The 20,263-nt window shown below is 43.9% G+C and overlaps 1 protein-coding gene across 1 annotated transcript in view; it reads right to left on the reverse strand.

Annotated features, from left to right (window-relative positions):
* Positions 1-20,263, reverse strand: part of Mcu (mitochondrial calcium uniporter) — a 151,266-nt gene that overhangs the window by 13,793 nt on the left and 117,210 nt on the right. The window contains exons 2-4 of the mRNA XM_026785798.1: positions 13,865-13,934; positions 4,970-5,140; positions 3,912-4,016 (exon numbers count right to left, since the gene is read on the reverse strand). Of these exons, the coding sequence (XP_026641599.1) occupies positions 3,912-4,016; positions 4,970-5,140; positions 13,865-13,934 (346 nt within the window). The remainder of the gene's footprint in view (positions 1-3,911; positions 4,017-4,969; positions 5,141-13,864; positions 13,935-20,263) is intronic.

The following is a 20,263-nucleotide window of genomic DNA, read 5'->3' on the forward strand; positions in this document are numbered from 1 at the left end:
AGAAGTCACCGAAGGGGAAAATTTTTCTAATGGCTTAGCAATAGTTCTTTGGGTTAAATCGTGCATGGCTCTCTCACACACAAAATAATAACGGCATGTTTACTGGCATCTCTGTAGACACCATCGATCCCAGAATAATAATGTCAGAGAGATATGCTAATATAATGAGCCATGGAAATCCTTGTCATCCACAAACCTAATGAGATGGTCCTAGCTATCTGAGTCCCTAATGAGGCAGCTGTTACCACTGCTTAGTCTGCCTTCTCGACCTCATTCTTCAAATCTCACCACCAAGAAGCAAGGTCTCTAACTTCCCGTGGACGGCTAAGTGGGAACTGGCTCTAAAGTGCCAATCAAAATGACTAGTGCCAATCAAAATGACTCTCCTTAGCAGGCAAAGCCATATCCTCCAGTAACATGGGGTACATTTTCCTCCTTTCCAAGAACAAGAGAAAGATAATTAGTTATTTTTCATGCTTTTGTGCTCCTTTCTATGTTCCCGTTTCTGTTTGCGACTTAAACGATGAACAGCCATGGCCACTAAAAGGATGTGCTGGACCTGGCACCTAGCTTTCCTGTTATGACATGGCCCCTTGTTCCAACCTCAGATGCAGGCTCTCATCTTGTTCTGGCTCAGACACAAGGCTGTCAATACCTCCAGCCTGCTGTCCCATGTACACATGGCATGTGGCCATACCGCACTAGGCATGAATGAGTCCTTTGTACTCGGGGTCTGGTGTGTATGAACTCATAGTTTATACAACATTCTGAGTATTTTCAGTTCTCACAAGTCACAATATACCGCCACACACACACAATTCTTTAAAACTATATATGAAACCAGACACGGTGGTGTACACCTATAGTCCAAACAGTAGGTGGGGAGAGGGTAGGATTGATAATTTGAGGCCAGTCTGGGCTCTATAGTAATACTGACTAAAAATACCAAAAACAAAACAAAAAATTCTTTAAGAATACTGACGAGTTTACCAAATTCTACCAGTTATCTCCATAGATTTCAGACTCTTGACCCCCAAAACTTCATATCCCAGTGTACTTCCAGAGAACCTGGGCAGGTATTTCACAGTTTTGAGACACAGAAAAAGAAAAAAAGTCAGCGTGTATCAAATATAATCCCTCCTATGATCAGTTTCTACTTTAGTTTTCCTGACTTCTCATGAGAGCAGCCTTATTTAAAAACAAAAACATTTATTTCTGTTTGACAAATGTTGAGAAGCCGTTGGATTGGTCATGGTTTCCAGTCTGTACAGATGTAGACGGAAACCGCTATCTACTTTGCTGAGGGTCACTTTCCTTCATTAATTCCTTCCTTCTTTTTCTGCTGTTAGACAGGAGACTCTGGCCTCCAAACAATCAAAATGCTCCTGGCTTGAGGTATTTAATTCCTTCAACACAGAATGAGCCTGAGTCACAGCGCCTGCCTTCTCAGAGAACATTTACAGAGAAAAAGAAGAGGCAGAGTCCAGAGGTTCATCACTTCTGGCTTGTTTGGAGCCGGAGAAGGAATGAATAGGATGCTTTAGGGCACCATGGACGAGCTGACCTGGAGATTTTAACCTGAGAGAGTGGAGGTGAGGAAAGAGCAGGGAGAAAGGCATGCCAGAGGGCAGCCGTGTGATGGGAAGGCCAGCGTGGACTAACATATGACAGAGCCAGCTCTTTTCAGGAGTACTTATTTACAGAGATTTATATATGAGCACTATGTCGTGGAGGCCAGAGGGTGTTGGATTCCCCGGAACTAGAGTCACCTGCAGCTCTGAGCTGCCTGATGTGGGTACGGGGAACTGAACCTGGGTCCTCCAGAAGAGCAGCGAGTGTTCTTCACTGATCCTTCTCTCCAGTTCACTAGATATAATAATAATAATAATAATAATAATAATAACAACAATAATAATAATAATAATTAATAGTAATTATTATTATTATTAGAGACAGGATCTCTCTCCAGGAACCCACTCTGTAGACCAGGCTGGCTTTGAACTCAGAGATCTGCCTGCCTCTGCCTCCTGAGGGCTGGGATTAAAGGTTCGCATCACTGCATCTGGCTTAGATCCAATCCCTAAGAGCAGAACTAAAAGGAGTGTCGTAGGGGGTTAGTGTGGGGAGTCGTGACTGTGGAAGGGGCATTAGCAGCAAGCAACAGTGAATCTCAGGGCAAAGAGGGAAAATGGTCCACAAAGACAGAAGCTACTCTGGAGCCTGGGATGAAAAGGAAAACCAATAATACCAGAGCATCCATTTTACATATGTGTGTGTATAAAAAAAATAACCATTAAAATGCTGCCTTGAATACTGATATTTTGGTGCCCTCTTAAAATGCACACCAAAGTTGAGCACCTCCTCTTTTTTTCCCACACCAAGTAAGAATGTCTATATTGGAAATTCCTAAGGATTCTAGAAGGCCCCAGAACTCAGAATATTTTGATTTTTACAGTGCTGAGAAGGCACTGTGTATTCAGCAGGAACCAGGGCTCTCATTTTGAGAGCTGATCTTTTTCCATAAGAGTGATGTCCAGCAGGGGCTGCCATCTATGGCTTCCAGTCAGCCATGTGATCACAATCAACCAATAACCTACCATATGCAGTACGTGCTGCCTGTGTTCTTGTTTTTGATGCTATGTTTTACATATGTGCATCCAATTATGTCTAAAAAATACCCTGCCATGCGTTGTACATGATATTATCAGAACTTTGTAATAAAGCAGGCTTTTTGTGAGACGATTTTGTTCAATAACATTTGATTGCTTAAATTCTGGATACACTTAAGATAAACTAAACTAAAACGTAATCTTTGCTGGGTGGTGGTGGTGCACACCTTTAATCCCAGCACTTGGGAGGCAGAAGCAGGTGGATCTTTGAGTTCGAGGCCAGCCTGGTCTATAGAGTGGGTTATAGCTAGGGCTACACAGTGAAACCCTGTCTTGAAAAATCAAAAAGAAACAAAAACAAATAAATAAAAGAAAAAAAGAAAGAAAAAGACATAATCTTCGGTAAGTCAGGTGTATCAAATACAGTTTATATTTACAACTCCATTGGACTTACTAACCACACTGAAGGCCAAGAAAGATCGGAACAATTGCTTCAGACAGCTGAACTTAAACCGCTAAAGAAACAAAATGACCAATCCCTACCAGTGTTTCACAGAGCAGAGATACCCTTTGTTTAAACATAAAGATTTCCTTCATCTTAGTCTAACGTAGAAGAATATGTCCCTGCCATGATGGATGTATTCCTTTGGAACTGTAAGCTAAAAGAAACCCTCTGCAAGGAAAACACACGGCTGATGAGTTGGTTCAGGGGGTGAAGGTGCCTGCTGCTAAGCCCGAGGCCCTGAGTTCAAGCTGAGGGACTTTCACAGTGGAGGGAAAGACCTGACTCCCGAGAGTTGTCCTCTGACCTCCACAAGTGTGTTACGGCACACACACCGACAGACACACACACACACACACACACACACACACACACAGATGTGCAAACACAGACACACGCACAAACACACACAGACACACACATATGCTCTCACACACACACACACACAAACACAGATATACACAGATATGCAAACACAGACACACACACAGACAAACACACACAGACACACACACATAATGCTCACGCACACACAGACACACATACACACAGACATACACAGACTCACACACACTGATACACATGTATAATAATGAAAAAGAATTTGAAGAGCGAAACCCGTGTCAGGAGGAACTCTTGGTAAGCACATTCAGGTAGATGAGACGGAATGACAACACAATCCAGGGTCAAGCTGGAAGCCTGGCTTAGTGCCTACCAGGCTCGCTGTGTGAAAAGTGTGTTTCTAGGGTTACGGTCCAAAGACCTTCCCACCTTCCCAAAACCTCACTAAGGCAGCTTACCTCTCTTTGGTGGCCGTACGTGGTATGTTAAGTCGTTAATGACAAGCTTAAAGTCATCGAGGAGGAGAAGGTCTATTCCTGTGGAGGCAGCAACTCGGACGCCATCTGTGAAGAGTTTAAATGGAACGAGTCAGGCACTGCCCATCCCCATCTCAAATAGCTTTACAGTGCTTTATCCCATTTCTCTGCTAACCTTTGCCTCACAGCCCGGAGGCCTATGCTAAACATAGATCAGCTTGTAGAATGCTCTTTGTGTTTAGGCCAGCTCCGATGATTGAACAATCGCTTTCCCCGCAGCTGTGGGAACAGTGAAATAGCTGCTGGTCATGGACCCACGGGGCTCAGCTGAGCTCTGGAGTCAACTGCGGAGCAGTGTGGACCTTTACACTGGGAGCCGGGAGGAAGAGGCTCAGAGCTTTCGACCGCGAGGTACTTGGCAGCCCAGCCACCCGCAAGCTGCTAATTCATTCGGTAGGGAAGGACGTGATGGGGAGCAAGTGTACCAAATGGGTCTGCCAAGCATGTTACTAAAGGGTTTGGAGTGTTTACGGCACAGAAGTTAATACGCCAAGGACGGAAGTTGGTGGCCATCGTAGAGGGTGACTGCAAGGGAAAGGTTATGGGTAGTTACTAGTCTCTCCATCTTTCTGTAGGCTTGAAAGATTTTCTGAGTCAAAATGAAAACAATTCTTTTGGCACTTAAACAGATGCTACATCAAATGAGAGTTTTTAGTATATCCTCAAATCACAGACGCTATTTTGGTAAACATTCAAGGTCTCAGCTATTGGGAAAACACATTCTGAACCCACAGTTATGACAAGAGGCTCAGGAACATGAAATGTGATTGCCTGCTTGTCCTTGTGATGGCATCGATGTGAGCTGCATCTGAATGAGACTCCCTGTGGGCACACATCTGCTGATATTGAGCAGTTATGTCCCGAGGACCACAGGGACAGAAAGGGCACTGTCATGCATACTTGCAGAGCAAAAACTGCTGTGTTTTCTAAAGTCAGACTGAGCAGTTTGGGGTGCGAAGGAAAAGTGGAGGTGACTGTACCTGGCGAGTAGATGGCGACCCTGTCGATCCCCCGATCCTCCTCTTGCAGTTGTCGTAGAAACACACCAACAGAGTCGGAGATAGGTTTGAGTGTGAACTGGCAGCGTTCACGCCGAGACGGCAGCCTCACGGATATCACGGGCAACCCATTCTGATAGACCACCGTCACGTCTGAGCGAAAGGACCCATAGACACACAACAGTTAGGCGTTACTGCAAGTCAAAGTTATCATCATTATTCCTATTGTGCTGGGACCACCGTTAGCATGACTTAAAATGCTTTTAGGGTTAGTCTAGGGACAGATTCTTGAGAGATCAGATCAAGGGACTAATTTTTCACGTATGGAAAAATGTAAAAGGAGCCGTCTTCCGAGGGGGCCAAGGAGAGGCTTTTGTGGAACACAACACAGGGAGCTCTTGGGATGGCTGAGTCAAGTCCTGGTCCTATCTGGCAAGGTTTTATTCAGTAGCCAAAGATGAAGACAACTGGGTGACTGGTACAGCCTGTAGGAGGTGTGTCAATCTTGGGACGCAGAGTTTTCGAAAACTCTCCCCAAAATCTACCAACATCTGAGGCTCTTCCTCAGAATGATAAACCAATGCTTAAGGTATAATACAGCTAAACATTCAGTTACACAACACGGTGTGTACTGTGTTGAAATAGAGCCCAGCCCCTTCTGGGTGTGTGCACATCCACCTGAGTTCAATCAGAAGTGAAAGCAAGAGAATTTCCCAAGAGCAATGTATGAAGAGGAGCACTGGCAGCCACCAACTGAGGGACTCACTACACAGTATGGATGGCAGGCCTTATCTCCTTCTTTTTTCTTCTTTTGGCAATTTCAATGCACAAAGCCTTAGTAAAATGAATCCCAGAAAACCTTTTCTAAGAATAATTTTCAGATATATTTTTAAAGCAAAGTTTTCTGCTCAAACCCTCACATTAGCAGGTAAACATTTACAGATGATGCCAACATGAGGGGCAAACATAGGCTTAGAAGTAAAATCTGGGATTGGATCTTGGCTCAGCATCTTTGGGAATTATGTAACTTCTATGGGCTTAACTTTTTTCCCTCCACACAGACAGTAGGTTCCTAACTCTCAGATATGTTGTAGGGAAAGAATGAACAAACTGCTCAGAACACTTCACACACTGATCACTAGGTGATAACGAGCTCCCTTCGGGAACCAAAAGGCGCCTCCTGTTAGTCTCATAAGCTTTACACCCCTCAAAATCAGATCAGGAGAACTTGTTCCGGACATTCTGAGAGCATCGAATTTTCCAGAGTTACACTCACACCCAAGTTCCTCATCTGTCCTAACAGCAAACCCCAACAATTCTTATTTTCCATAGACATCGGATGAGTTCTGACGTGCCTCAAGACCGAGAACGTCACGTTTTTCCCTCAGACACCCTCACCCCACCTGCGGATGGCTCGGAACTTTGCATCTGCTTTTAGAGCCGACTGCATTTGATTCTGTAGTGCTTTACCGGGATCTATGACTCATAACTCTTTGTATATGGCGTCCTTCCCGTGGCAGGGTTATGAGATTGCCTCCATGCTGTATGCAATTGTAGTTCATTCATTGTATTTAAATTACATTTTTAGGTTAACACGCAAAGTGATGGGTTCACCCGGATAGCTTCATCCTGCCAACTACTATCGGGATACACAGACCCACGGCAGTTTATCTTCCCACCGGCTGATGGAAAGTAGGCTATTTCTGGTCTATCAATAAAGCTTCTGTGATTACTGGTGTAAAGCCTCTGTGTGGAGCATTTCTGTGGGACAGCCCACGGCTATCTGTGGCAGATTCAGCCACCTGCAAATCAGTACTTGGGAAACCTTTGTGCCTATACCAAACAAAATGTACATTATTCACTAAGTAATATAATGACCATTTACAAAGCATTCATATTGCACTATTATATTACTCGATGCCATCGTTTCCTTTCTGTCTGAAGAACCCCCTTAAATATCACAGCTGCAGAAACGCACTGGCAATGAGTTCTTTCCATTTTTGTATGTCTGAAAAAGTCACCACACCTTTGATTTTTGAGAAAGATATTTTTAGTATATAAAAGAAAATCTACTTGACAGGTTTTTCTTTTTCCTCTTGGCACTTTTTGAAGAATTAGCTGAATTGTCTTGTCTCACATGAAATAAGAAGTTTGGGCATGTTGTATCTTTAGTCCTCTGTGTGTGATACATCTGCATTCCTGTGTGCTCTTCCCACGTCCTGTTTAGCGTGGGTTTCAATGGCTGGATCATGACATGCCTTGTTTTCCTTTATGATTATTCTATGCAGAAATGGCTCAATATCTTAGATGCATGTATTCACAGCATTCAGCAAACTCGGCAAACATCTGACTGTTACTTCATCTTTCTGTCTTCCACCCCTCCCCCTGAAAGTCTGTGTTCAAGCACATGATACCATCTCAAAACTTGCTGAACCCTTCTTCATGTATTTTAGGTTTCTGTGTCCTCTCGGCTCCTGGGTCAGTTTAAATGCCATCTATTTCAGCACCATAGATCTTTTCTTCCGCTACATCTGTCTTCTCGTTAATTCCGTCTGTATTTTTTGACTTTGTATTTTTTGGATTTTTTTCTGTTATTTTCTTTTTCCTTCTGTATTCTGTTTTTAAATTCAGGTATAAAAAAAATCTTTAGACATTCATTTGAATTTTTTTTAACAGCTTCACTCCTCTTTGTGTTACACAGTTTTCCTTCTCCTCCTCAGTGGAAGGACTACAGTTACAACAGCCGTTTGAGCACTCTTGGCTACTGACTTCTCTGCCATTTCTGGGTCTCCGGGCCGAATTGGGAGATGTTTTCCTGCTGCTCCACGTCTAGCTAATTTTGCTCACTGGTTATATATTCTCAATTTTGTATTGATGAGCGCTGTATTTTAAGCATAAATAAAATTACTTATGTAATAATTTTATGCTTTCAAGACTAACTCTCTTAAGACAGAGACAGAGAATCCTTTACTGTGGGGCTACTTTCTAGGTGATCTTTCTAGAAATCTCTGTCCATGGATGCGATGATGTCCTTTATTCTGGCCAGAGGAAGAGAAAATGATGTCGGGTCTTATCTGGACACTGAGATTCATTCATTTTATATTTCCTGGTAAAAATAATTTCTGAGAATTTTTTTTCTAGTTCTCATTAGACTTTAGCCAGGCCCATGGGAACCTGAGTGGATTTCAGGAGGCCTTTCTTCATAGCCCCTTCCTCAGGAACACTGTCCCACAATCCCCTGGTCTGTTCTTCATTCAGCTGGCTCACCTGGACCTGGCTCTTGGCAGCTTTGCTCTCAGTATCACTGTCACACAATCCCAGCTGCCTAGCCAGGCTTGTTCAGCCACCCTGGTCTGCTCCTTCATTTCAGCTGGGCCTGGGCCTGGCTGCCCCTCCCGTGCTACACAGCCAAGAAGCTGCCTCCTGCTGAGAGACTAAGACAAGGGCTGTAGCCATTTGTTTCCCTTGAGCTGGGATTACAGGGTCACGCAGCTCCCTATCCAGATTTCTAAAAACCGTTGTCACAGGAAGGTTATGTGTGTTGCCAACTGTTGATAGCAGGGCAGACATTCCCATCATAGTTCACCAACACCTATACATGATTTGAAATTTGACACAGAAAAGAAATTGAGTATACACTCAAAGGGAACAGGTCAACAACTTAACACACAGCACAGATTTGCAACATTGAAATGTATCAAATATGAAAAGGTTATTATTTTCCTTTTCAAAAAGAATCCTTCCCCAGCGTTCAGAGCCTCCGATACGTAAGTAGGCCTGTCTCTTCTACAGATAGCAATGATGGCATCAGAGTAAATTAAGTGATTAACTTATTCATTTGGCATCCTTACTGCAATTATCTTCTTTCTGTTATGCAAAAGACCAGCTAACTACAGATCTCTGAAGGAGGCAGAAGGAAACTTAAATAAAAGATAGAATTCTTTGAGCATCATTCAGCTAACACTTGGAACATTTCATTAAAACACTCCGTGCCTAGAGGTTACTGTCTTTAAAACAATAGAGACAAAGTCAATGGAGAGAAGGAAGATCCTCTGCATCTAGCTCAACGTCTTCCTTTAAAGAGTATGCAGCCCCATGAAGGAATAAAATAGAAAAGCTTCCGGCAACTCTGCATGGAATACACAAACCTTCATTATAAATACTGCTTTGAAAAGAATCCCCAGGTCTCCCTCTTTCCCACAGGCTGGATTACAATGTAAATGTTAGATGTCTCCGTAAGCAACCTAGAAGGACAATTACCAGTTTGTCAGGTTTAACAATAGGTCAAGAAAAGCCTGCTGGAAGAGAACCATCACCAGGGGCTTTTGCAAGGAGGCATCAGCACCAACTGCTCTCCAAAAACACGCTTTTAAGGGGGAGGGAAATGGGAGGCAGTGGCGGGGAGGAGGCAGAAATCTTTAATAAATAAATAAATTAAAAAAATAAATAAAGTGGCCTTGGCTCTGACTTCATATTACTAAAGTAAGAATGGGCAAGCATGTTCACCAAGAGTGTTGCTTCAAAGAGACTCAGAAGTCACAGGGCTGCCACCAGAAACACTGAGAGCCAGGCAGGATGTGATGAGAGCTTGAAGCATAAAGCAGAGCATATGAAGTTATGGAGGCTAAGAAGGGCAGGGTAGGAGCTCTGAACATTGGGGCTGCGTAAATTGGGAGCAAAGTAACACCTGTGGGCTAGGGTGGGGTAGGGAAGGAAGGTCTGTGGTAAAACACGCGTGCTATTATCTGGTCAAATGTTTAAAACCCAAATGCTTGTAAAACACCACCCCCTCACACCCTCGCTAGACAGACTGGTGGTACCCAGGACTTTCAAGGTGAAGAGAAAGGAATGAATTCAGTCAGCAAAGGCCCAGGTACAATGCAAAGGCTCGAGGCCGCAGTAATCCCTGTATTGAGTTCAAGGCCAGCCTCGGCCTGGAAAGGAACCCTATCTCAAAAACAAAAACAATACAAAAACTCAACAAACAAGGACATTACTCAAGGGCCTGGCTTCCAAACCTGGTAACTCGAATGTCCTCTTTGGCACTGAAGACTGTGTGCCTTGCTCTTTGATGTGGAGACCGTGACAACGCAGCCCTGCCAAGGCGTGTGGAAAGAATGCAAACACGTGTGGCCTGCTCAGCCACATGACAGAGGACAGGCTGGTGCAGGGAGCCCGAGGACTCTGCTACTCTCGGACTTACAGTCTTACCACCGTGGGACACCACGTCACGGTGGGGGAGGATACAAACTCATCTCAGTTTGAGGTTTTCTGAATGGAGGTGATCCTCAGAGCTCTGTGGTTTTTCTGAGCTCCTGCACACAAACTGGCAGACTTTTCTCCCGTGATGCTCTACAGAGATACTTCCTCCATGCTCATCCTGGTCTCGTTACCTAACTCGGAGACAGCTTAGCTGCACAGCAAACCAGGAACAATGGTTGTGAAGTCAAACAAGAAGATCGCACACTTATCACGGAGTCCCGAATATTCCTGGGTAAGTCCAGGCATGAGTAAGTAATTCCTGTTTTCATCTCTCACCTCCTAAATATGAATTCCCAGCCAAAGCCTTAGAAAAGTAACTTATATTTTGATCTTCTTTGTGGATAACAAAACAAAACAAAAACCTTGTTCTCATGGCATGGACACCTGTGCAAGGAAGCCAGATTTCATTCTGGCCTGTGAGAAGACTTCAGAGCCAGCATGAGGCCAAGGAATAAGGCAATAAGCTACTGCAATGGGTAGCGTGGCTTTCTGCCTGGCAAGCTAAGTATCTGTGTTGCAAAGTATGGAGAATGTGCCATCTGTGCCGAGTACCAAGATCTTCCTTACATTAAAAAAAAAAAAAAGTCGTTTCCCTCCCTAGTGGTTCTTTTAGCAAAGAAATTGAATGTTTCTTCAAACACGCTGGTAGCCATTCACAGTGAAAGAAAGCCCTTCCAGCTTCCACCAGACACACACATATTTAGGGATTTTTTTTTTTTTGACTCAGCATGGTTATCAACAGAAAAACCAGGAACTAACTACTTAGAGCAGTTATTTCATCAAGCTGCATTTGGGAGAGAAATGAGAGTTCCTAATTCCCTCAACATATTGAAAATTTTGTAGTCCTAGAACGGACGCCATCACCTGAAAATCTGGCAGGCTTGCTTCTCCTCCAGGCTAAGCCCCGCATACACTGTCAGCACATAAGGCTGTGACATGGGCGTCCGCAGCAATGTGGAACTCCAGGCTTACCAAACCCTTCAAGAAAGGGGTTCTGTGGTGCAATAAGACTACTTCACAATTGAGTAAGGATTCAAACTGAAACCCCAGTTTACAAAAAAGTCCAAATTGTCAGACACATCTTTTAAATAGAAAAATATAAAGCACTTCATTTTCATGACATTCACTTAGGAAGTGAGTTCCTGGTCAGGTTAAACCCAGAGGCTCTGTAGTCTGTCACTTTCATGATTAGCAGCTTCCTTATTGTCCTTTTGGATGGTCACACCTCTTTTTAACGTTAAAATAAAGGATGTGTACTCAATATGTGACATCTGTCCTTGGTGTGATATGTGTACCTAGTATGTGGTACATGTAGTTGATATGTGACATATATACTCAACATATGGTATGTGCACTTGATATACATGTACTTGATATGTGTGTGATGTGTACTCGATATGTGATATATGTACTTAATTACCAGGCTGTGAGAGGGACAAAAGGTGACAACTGGTGTTCAGACGTCAAACCAGCAGAGGAGTGACTCTGATGGAGGTCAATCCTGTCCAGGCAAGGCCTGCAGGACCATCGGCTCTGGAAACTGTTTCTTACATTTGCTAAAACAGCTTGGTGTCCCTGCATTGTAGTGTGTAATCTCATGTGATGTGTATATGTACAACTTGATAGTAAGAACATAAATGTCACTTCCCTGCTCTGGCTGCTGCTAAACAGGGTTTTCTAGACATGGCAAGGAAGCTGCATCCATGAACTCAACAATATCTCTACCTAACCAAGTCCTACATAGTTAGAACACCAGGTAACACACCAACACGGACAGGAGAAAGTTCACAGGCCCCAGGGCTAGGATGAAGAGCTACCGGTAACTACGGGCTGCTGACAGAATCAATTTTCTACTGGGACAAGCTTCCCTAATGGGTTGTCTAACCCCAGGTGGTCAGCCCTTAACACATGTACATATGAACCACACTCAATGGACTCAGTAGGGTGATTGTGTGTGTGTGTGTAAAACAATCACAATTAAAGAGGTCATGAATTTGATAGGAAATTACAGGGGCTCTCAGAGAGAAGGGAGCAGGTGGTATTATGGACCTCTGGCTCTAGGCCACATGATAAGCTTGGAATCTGGTGCACACTGGTACTAAGCCTTGACTGGGGGCACAGGCCTGTGCCCCAGCTGCCTTTAACTTACATATACTAGTATTTCTCTGGCAGCTGTTTGTCTTCAGGACACACGAGCAACAAGATGCCAGGTAGAATTTCTCTTGTTTTGCTTTCAGTCTAATCTTCCAGTCAATGTCTCTGTTCTATAAATGAGTGACCACCAAAGGTCTCCTGCAGAGGCTGAGGGTTCACACTTAGGTAATGATTGCATTGATCTGAATGCATAAGTGTGTGCTCATTGCATTCAGAATGCACACCAAAAGGCACTGGGGAAAGGATCCTGGTTACGCTGTGACACTCATACCAATGACATACAGGGGACCCCAGGGATCACATGATTCATTTGGGGCTTCTTCAGTTTTGGCATCCTTGTGAATTTGCAAGATGTTCTTTTAGTGCATACTGTCTATGAACCAAGGCTTATAGAGCTTAATTTAGAACAAGATCAAACTAGGGAGTACACAAAAACATTTAAAAGTCGATCCCTAAGCCAAGCACTGTAAACTGATATTCATGGTAGAAATGGTAGTGAAAGTTAGAAACACACAACCATAAAAACAAGCAAATTTTCAGTCTTGTTGTCCATCTGTAGCATCGTGGACATTTACCAAGGATCCTGTGTGATCCCCAAGCATCTGCTAACCCCTCCCATGCTAAACAAGGGCCTGAGGGGCTGAAGAGGTGGCTCAGAGGTTAAGACCACTGTTTTCACAGAGGACCTAGGGTTGATTCCCAGCACTCACATGGAGGCTCATTACTGTTCATAACTCCAGCTCTAGGGGATCCAATACTCTCTATGATCCCTATGGACACCAGACACACAGGTAGTACACAGATATACATACAAGCAAAATACTCATATACAGAAAATAAAATAAAATGATTCTTTAAAAAGAAAAGGGTGGGGAGGACACCTGAGCATGAGGGAAGAGACAAGGAGAGAGGGCACACAGACATGGAACTGCCTGTGATGTCATGAAGGGGCAGCAACATTTGATCGGTATCCAGGATGTGAAATACCAACAGGCATTCCTCTGACGCTCGAGTAATCGTGGTCCTTGTTTCTAAACGTGAAATAACACCAAGGTCCTATGAAGACATGACAGACAGGCTAGGTCTCACCAGACCCTCATCCCAGTTCCACACTCCTTCTGTAATCCTCCTCCCTTTCCCCTGATCTCCGACAGAATCACAGATGGGATACGGTTTATACATTAATGAGCTGGGCTGGAGGGATGGCCCAGCAGGTAAAGGTACCTGATGCCAAAGCCAGAAGATCTCAGGTCAATTCTTAGAATGTACATGATGGAAGAATAGAACTGACCCCCTCAAATTGTCCTCTGACCTCCAAATGCACATATCATGCACATACCCTTCCCCAAAATAAATACAATTCATATTTAAAAATAAGTTTATGTATTGACTTAAAAAAATCTGGAAATACCAAGCTAAGGAGGAAAAGAAAGACATAAAAAGGGATTTGCCAAAACTCACCATCAGAGGGCACAACCGTACTGCAGTATGCAGCTCCCACACTCTGCCAGGACGCCGGCCTCTGGTGTGCCTGTAAGACAAAAGTCAGGCCAACTGTCAGGGCGACCAATGCGAGACATGTGTGCCCCAAATAACACTACCTTTTGAGTCTGTAAGTACTGTGTATACTCCATGGAAAAGCTGAAAATATAACGCAAGGAAGCAACCAAAGGGATCCCAAGCATCCTACGGGCAACAAGCACTTTGGTGTGTTTCCACATCACAAAGAACACATCTTCACACGTGCAGATAGGTACAGTCTCAAATTGAACAAAACGAGAACCATGCCTGACAAATCTTTAAAGCAATTCTGGTTGAGCATTATCCTTTCTAAATTCCCTGGCTCCTTCCCGTTAGATCTTAGGTCGGCACCTCTCTCTTTTATTTCATCAAAGAACAAGATGTACCGTGCATTTACAGTATTTGAGGAGGCACTGGCCCTTGAGGTTTACTTTCCTTATTAAAAACCTGGACAGGCAACTTCAATGTCTGAGCCCACAGCATTAGAAAGAAACCACGGCCACACGCCTTTGCCACGTACTCAAAGTACAGTGCCGCGCCTGTAAGTCCAGGACTTCAGATATCAGGATTAAATTAGGTTAATTTAAGAGCACTGGATGCATTGCTATATCTTTCCTTGGTACCTTTGCCTCTCCCAGTCCCCAAAAAGTATGACAGAAGGAAGACAGGAAGGCACTAAATAACTGAAACCCATTCCAAGACAAGGAAAACCATTTAGGATTCTGACACAACGCACGCCATCACTCAGTTGTAACAGAAGACACGTGAATCTCACCAACTCCCATCTCCTTCCACCTAAAGGCAGTAGGGACTGTGAGGCTAACTAGGGGGGTTATAATGAGAATGCCCCCTAAGCTCTTAGGTTCGAGTGTTTGTCCCTAGTTGGTGGAACTGTTTGTGAAGGATTAGAAGGTGTGCCCTTGTTGGAGGAGGGCTTTGAGGTTTCAAAAGTTCAAGCCAGACCCAGTCTCTCTTGGTGTCTGCAGCTGTAGGCAAGAGCAAAGCTTTGGCTCCTGCTCCACCTGCGTGCCACCAAGCTTCCCCACCATGACGATCATGGACTAACCAGCAGAGTTCTGTATGCAAGTCCCAATTGAATGCTTTCTTTTATAAGTTGCCTTGGTCATAGTGTCTCTTCAGAACAATAGAAAGGTAACTAAAATGATAATATTTAGAAAACTATAAAAAAAGATTTAAAATTACTGGAGAGAAAGTTTGCACATTGTTTTGCCTTTCAGGTTTAAACTTTTGACTCATAGGAGTTAATTTCAGTCGAATTTAAGAAATAAACACAGCTACTCTGTCTCTCAGCAGCACGGCTGTCCGACGTAATGAACAACCCATCTTTACTTGACCTCAGAGGGCATCATCATTTTTCACATTGAATCTATTTCTGAACCTCTACTCTGTCCAGTGATCTGTTGCTCGCGCCCTGGTGGCCATGCCGGGTCCACGTTCTATTTTATGACAAATTTTAGTATCTGGTATGATTAGCCTTCATGAGAACCAAATGAGTGATACACGCAAAGCATTCACAACAGTGCCTGGTATGCAGTAAGGGCAGACCATGTTAATTCCATGGGTTAGCACAGTGGAGACTACCATCCATACGATTTCTAGTCTTTGTATCCAAGAATCTTTGTGTTTTGAGATGTTCTGATGAGATGTTTGTATTCTGATTGCTGCTTTCTTGTTTTGTTTGTTTCTTGGTTGGTTGGTTGGTTGGTTATGTTTTTCAAGACAGGGTCTTTCTGTGTAGACTTGGCTGTTCTGAAACTTGCTCTGTAGACTAGGCTGGTCTTGAACTCACAGAGATCTACCTGCCTCTGTCTCCCAAGCGCTGGGATTAAAGATGTGTGCCACCACCACCCAGCTGCTTTTTTCTTTAAAATAGTTTCCTTAGTAAAGCATGGTGATGCACACTGACAGTCCCAGAACACGGGAAACTGAGGCAGGAAGATTGCAAGCTCCAGTTTATAATGCTGGTCTTGATGACTATTTGGCTCCCTCTCTTCCCTTACCTTCTTGAATGTAATTGCTGGGTAACACCTACTCTGGCCCCTCATGCATTGCCTCTTCTGATTGCTTCCAGGTGTATGCCCCAATCCAACACATGTAACTTTCCCCCGGATTTTGGAAGATCCAATTCTTTTTGATGGATTATTTACTTTGTTTGTTGTTTGTATCCTCTGACCCATGGGGCAAGAACTTTTGATTGGTTCAGTCATGGAGGATAGTGCTTGTGAAATTACAAGTCCTCATCAGATAAATGCTGAGTCTTGATAACTATAGCTAAATATACTTTATGTTAAAACAAAAGTCCTCCCTCTAGTATGAGTACTGAGGCTTTCTATGTCTTTGTATCTTTAGTTTAGTTCAGGTGGCAGTTACCTACCTGCCTACCTGCTCGTCTCAACCCTTGTCATGTGACGCTCTTGCTGGGATTTTCCTTGATGACCTCCATTGCCGGCTATGTGGAAAGCAGGCGTTTATACAGTTTTGGTTCCTCGTTCTCCTCCCCACACTGTGGAGGCTTTAAAGACTCAGATTCTCCTCTGTGGATATAAATTCCACATTTGTTTTTGTCTTAATTCTGTCGATTAATGGGCTCCATGCTTGCTGCCGATTCTGTAGCTACAGTTTCTGCTTCTACTGCTCTGACGACCAAACTTCTCCCTGCAGAAGAGCTCATGAAAGCTGAATTTTCTGAAGCCTGACATATTAATTCCTGAACTAACCTTTCCTGGAGGACTTGGTAAAGTACTAAATGTCGCCTTTGGGGAGTCTGGGGCCAGCCACCGACTCTGGAGCACAGTGCTCGCCTGGCTTTGCTGGGGCTCTGCAGCCACGGGTGGGGCATCCTGAGGTCTTCCCATACCCCTGTTCAACCTTCGCCGGATCTGGCGGTTCCCTGGTCGTGTTGAAGATGAAACTGGAACTCGCTTTCTCACTCTACCTCCATTCTATGGTGTGAGAAGAGAAAGGAGGAGCTGTTGTAGTATGGGGCTGTTCCTGCTATGTAATGACTTTGACCGTAACCATCTGTGAACACACGGAAGGACAGAGCAAAGGGGGAAGGAAGCCCCACGTCCCCATCACTCACTACAGCAGTTACCAACATTTTGTCAAAATCAGTTTATCCAGACCCACCTCATTTGCTTTTTCCTAACCCCAGAATCAGTCACTCCCTTCCTCCCCTGTCTCTCCTTCCCCGACCCCCTCCTCTGTCTCTTAGGAAATACAGTCCCATAGAGTCAAAGCTGGCCTGGAACTGGCTATGCCCTCCTCTCTACCTCTCAAGTGTTGGGATCATAAGCATGCAGCATCATGCCTCACCCCCACCCAACATCTTAAAAGACACCGATCTATCAAAACCCTTCACCTGAAAAGAGTTCAGATGACGTTTGCTGGAACACTATAAAAACTAGAAGGCTTCTATGATTTTACAAATCATCCTCAGCATTTATGGTTGTTGTTGGGCATCAGCAGTACGTGGGGCTTCCTTCCCCCTTTGCTCTGTCCTTCCGTGTGTTCACAGATGGTTACGGTGACTCAATGCTTTCTGCTAGATTCTACAGAGCATGGTTGGCTGGCCGGCCCCCTCTTTTCGTAGAGCTTTATTGGAACACAGCTGGGCTCACGTATACCCACAGCTTTAATCTACGCGCTCTCTAAACAACGGAATCCAGAAGCTGGGTATTGGTGAAATAGCTGAGTAACTGCTACAGAAAGCACAGGGTCTTAGAAATCCAAACATCTACAGTCTACATCCCGTCCTCAAAGAGAAGCTTAGACATCCCTTGCCATAACAAAGCTTCTATGGTGTGGGGCTAACTGTCCACACCACTTCTAGAGTAACAATGACAATCACAACTAAAAATGTGTTCAGAGACAGGGTTGTACTCATGGCCTCAAGTTCCTGGACACACGCCACCCTCTTCCTCACCTCCCGAATAGCTGTGACTTACAGCCACCACACTCAAGTTCTTATTTATTAATAAACAGTCCTGGCACACACACACATCCTTATTTTTCTTTAAGTTGTTTCATGGTTACGGCCCAATGAGACTAACATAAATTAAAATGATCTTGTTCTAGCTATTTCTCCTTAAAATATGGTAACAATACAGAGAAAAAAACAAGCAAAGCAAAACAACCAGGAAACGGATAATGGATGTTCAACACCAAAGAAGTACTATTATCCATCTCACACCATCCCACCCCCCAGCATCCTGTGGTCCCCAAAATTAGAGATCTGTGTTGTATCATTTTATTCTTCATATGTCACAAAAATAGTAAGCTTTTTAGTTTTTTCTTTTCTTCTAAAGTAGCAAGCATTTAATAAATATTTGGCTGACACTAACATTTTTTAAAAAACACATCAAGAAGTTTGTTGGGAGCAAGGTATGATGGGTGTGTAACCATAATACCAGCACCTAGGAGGTTGAGTCAGGAATTCAGGGCTAGCCTGGGCTACCTAAGACTCTGCCTCAAAAACAAAATAAGACAAAACAAAAAAAAAAAAAAACAGAAACAAAACCCAAAACAAAACATGAGCTTGTTATGGGTGTGGAAGAGTGCAAACTTAGCATGCATAAGCTTTGGGTTTGGGTCTCAGTTCTGCAAACAAAACAAAACCATAGCAAATCAACCAGCCAACCAAGCAAACAATAAATAACAAAAAGGTGTTGTTTTTTTTTTTAAAAAAAAAAAAAAGAAAGAAAGAAATTTTAACAACACACTGGGCAAACAGTGCATATTATTTATGTATTTAAATTTCACAGGCAGAGACCACAATCAAGGTGAAGAGGGTCCTTAGAAGGCATAAAAATACCCAGAGTAGGGAGAAGTCTCTAGGCAGTGTTAATGCCAGGTAAAGAGACACTCCCTTGCAAAGAAAACCTAAGCTTTATTTTTAATAAAGGGCAGTCCACATTTTTGATAAGTAACCCGGGAGTATCAAAGGCAAGCAGAGGTTTGTAACTAAGATCAGGGATGCATGCAGCTCACTGCCACCTGAGCTGCAACGGGCTCCCTTTAGTCTTCGCCCAGGAAGAACAGCACCCACCAACATCAACTTAGGCTCCCAAATGCCCTAACATTTCCCCAAGTGATAGGACTCACACTAATTAAAAACTTTCAGTATTGAAAAGAGACACTTAATGTCCTCAGATCCAATTATTTAACCCAACTTAATGCTTACTTTCAGGTCCCTTATTGCTAACATAAATTAACTTTCCCTTCATTTACCTTTCACAGTCAGAAGAGCAGCCCTGCCAGTCAAGAAGACACTAAGAGTCTAAACAACCTGCCAACAGCTCCAAATAGTCACAGCCAATTAGACAGGAAGGGGAAGGAGAGGAGAGAGGAAGGGAAAAGCAGCAGTAAGGTTAGTTTCATTCCCAGCACGGCTCCGTTTAAGAGTCTTTTTGAAATTTCTTTATGTTTTGGTTTTTTGAGACAGGGTTTCTCTGTAGCTTTGGAGCCTGTCCTGGAACTCACAGAGATCCTCCTGCCTCTGCCTCCTGAGTGCTGGGATTAAAGGCGTGCACCACCACCGCCCGGCCTGAGAGGACTGAGTCTTACCTCTTTAGTAAACAAACAGCTGATAACTACAGCAAAGCATACTGCATTAGTGGTGCCAAACAGCTTCTGTCCAGAGCTGAAACTCGGTCAGACGAAGCCTCACTGCGCCACAGTCTAGACCTCTCAAACTCTATGACCAGAGTATCCATCAGACTGGGGAGTTCAGTGGACAAGGCATTTTGCCTCCTAAGGACTTAACCGGAATTTGAGCTTCAGAGCCAAGGTAAAAGCCCTAGAACCCAGTTTTTTCTTGTTGTTTTTGTTTGCTGTTTGTTGTTTTGTTTTGAAGTCACATGCTTGGCCTCAAACAGAACGGGACATTTTTCACTGACTCCGCAGCCCAGGGAACAAGGATGAAGAAGGGCCTGGGGGATGGGGATTAGGGCAGTGGATGCTGTCTTCCGGACAGAATATAAGCTCTGTGACCAGGATCACTTGCTAGCTGTGACTGTCCGCATTCTTCCCTCAGTAAGAGGAAGAGAGGGAGGGACAGAGGAAGGAGAAAGGAGGGGCACAACGGTAGGAGAGGGCCAGCTGGGAAGGGAGGTTGGAGGGAGTAGAAGGAGCAGGAGAAAGCATAGGAGAGTAATCACAATGCATTATAAACGAGTATGGTACTACATTTTTATAAACACATTTTAAAGCCGGGCATGGTGAAATGTGCTTGTAATCCCAGTGCCGACATCCACACTGTTAAATTCCAGGTGGGGAGTGAGCCTGTCTCCAAAAAAAAAAAAAAAAAAAAAAAAAAAA

The sequence above is a fragment of the Microtus ochrogaster genome, linkage group LG2 (assembly GCF_000317375.1).
Source record: "Microtus ochrogaster isolate Prairie Vole_2 linkage group LG2, MicOch1.0, whole genome shotgun sequence".
Lineage (NCBI taxonomy): Eukaryota > Metazoa > Chordata > Mammalia > Rodentia > Cricetidae > Microtus > Microtus ochrogaster.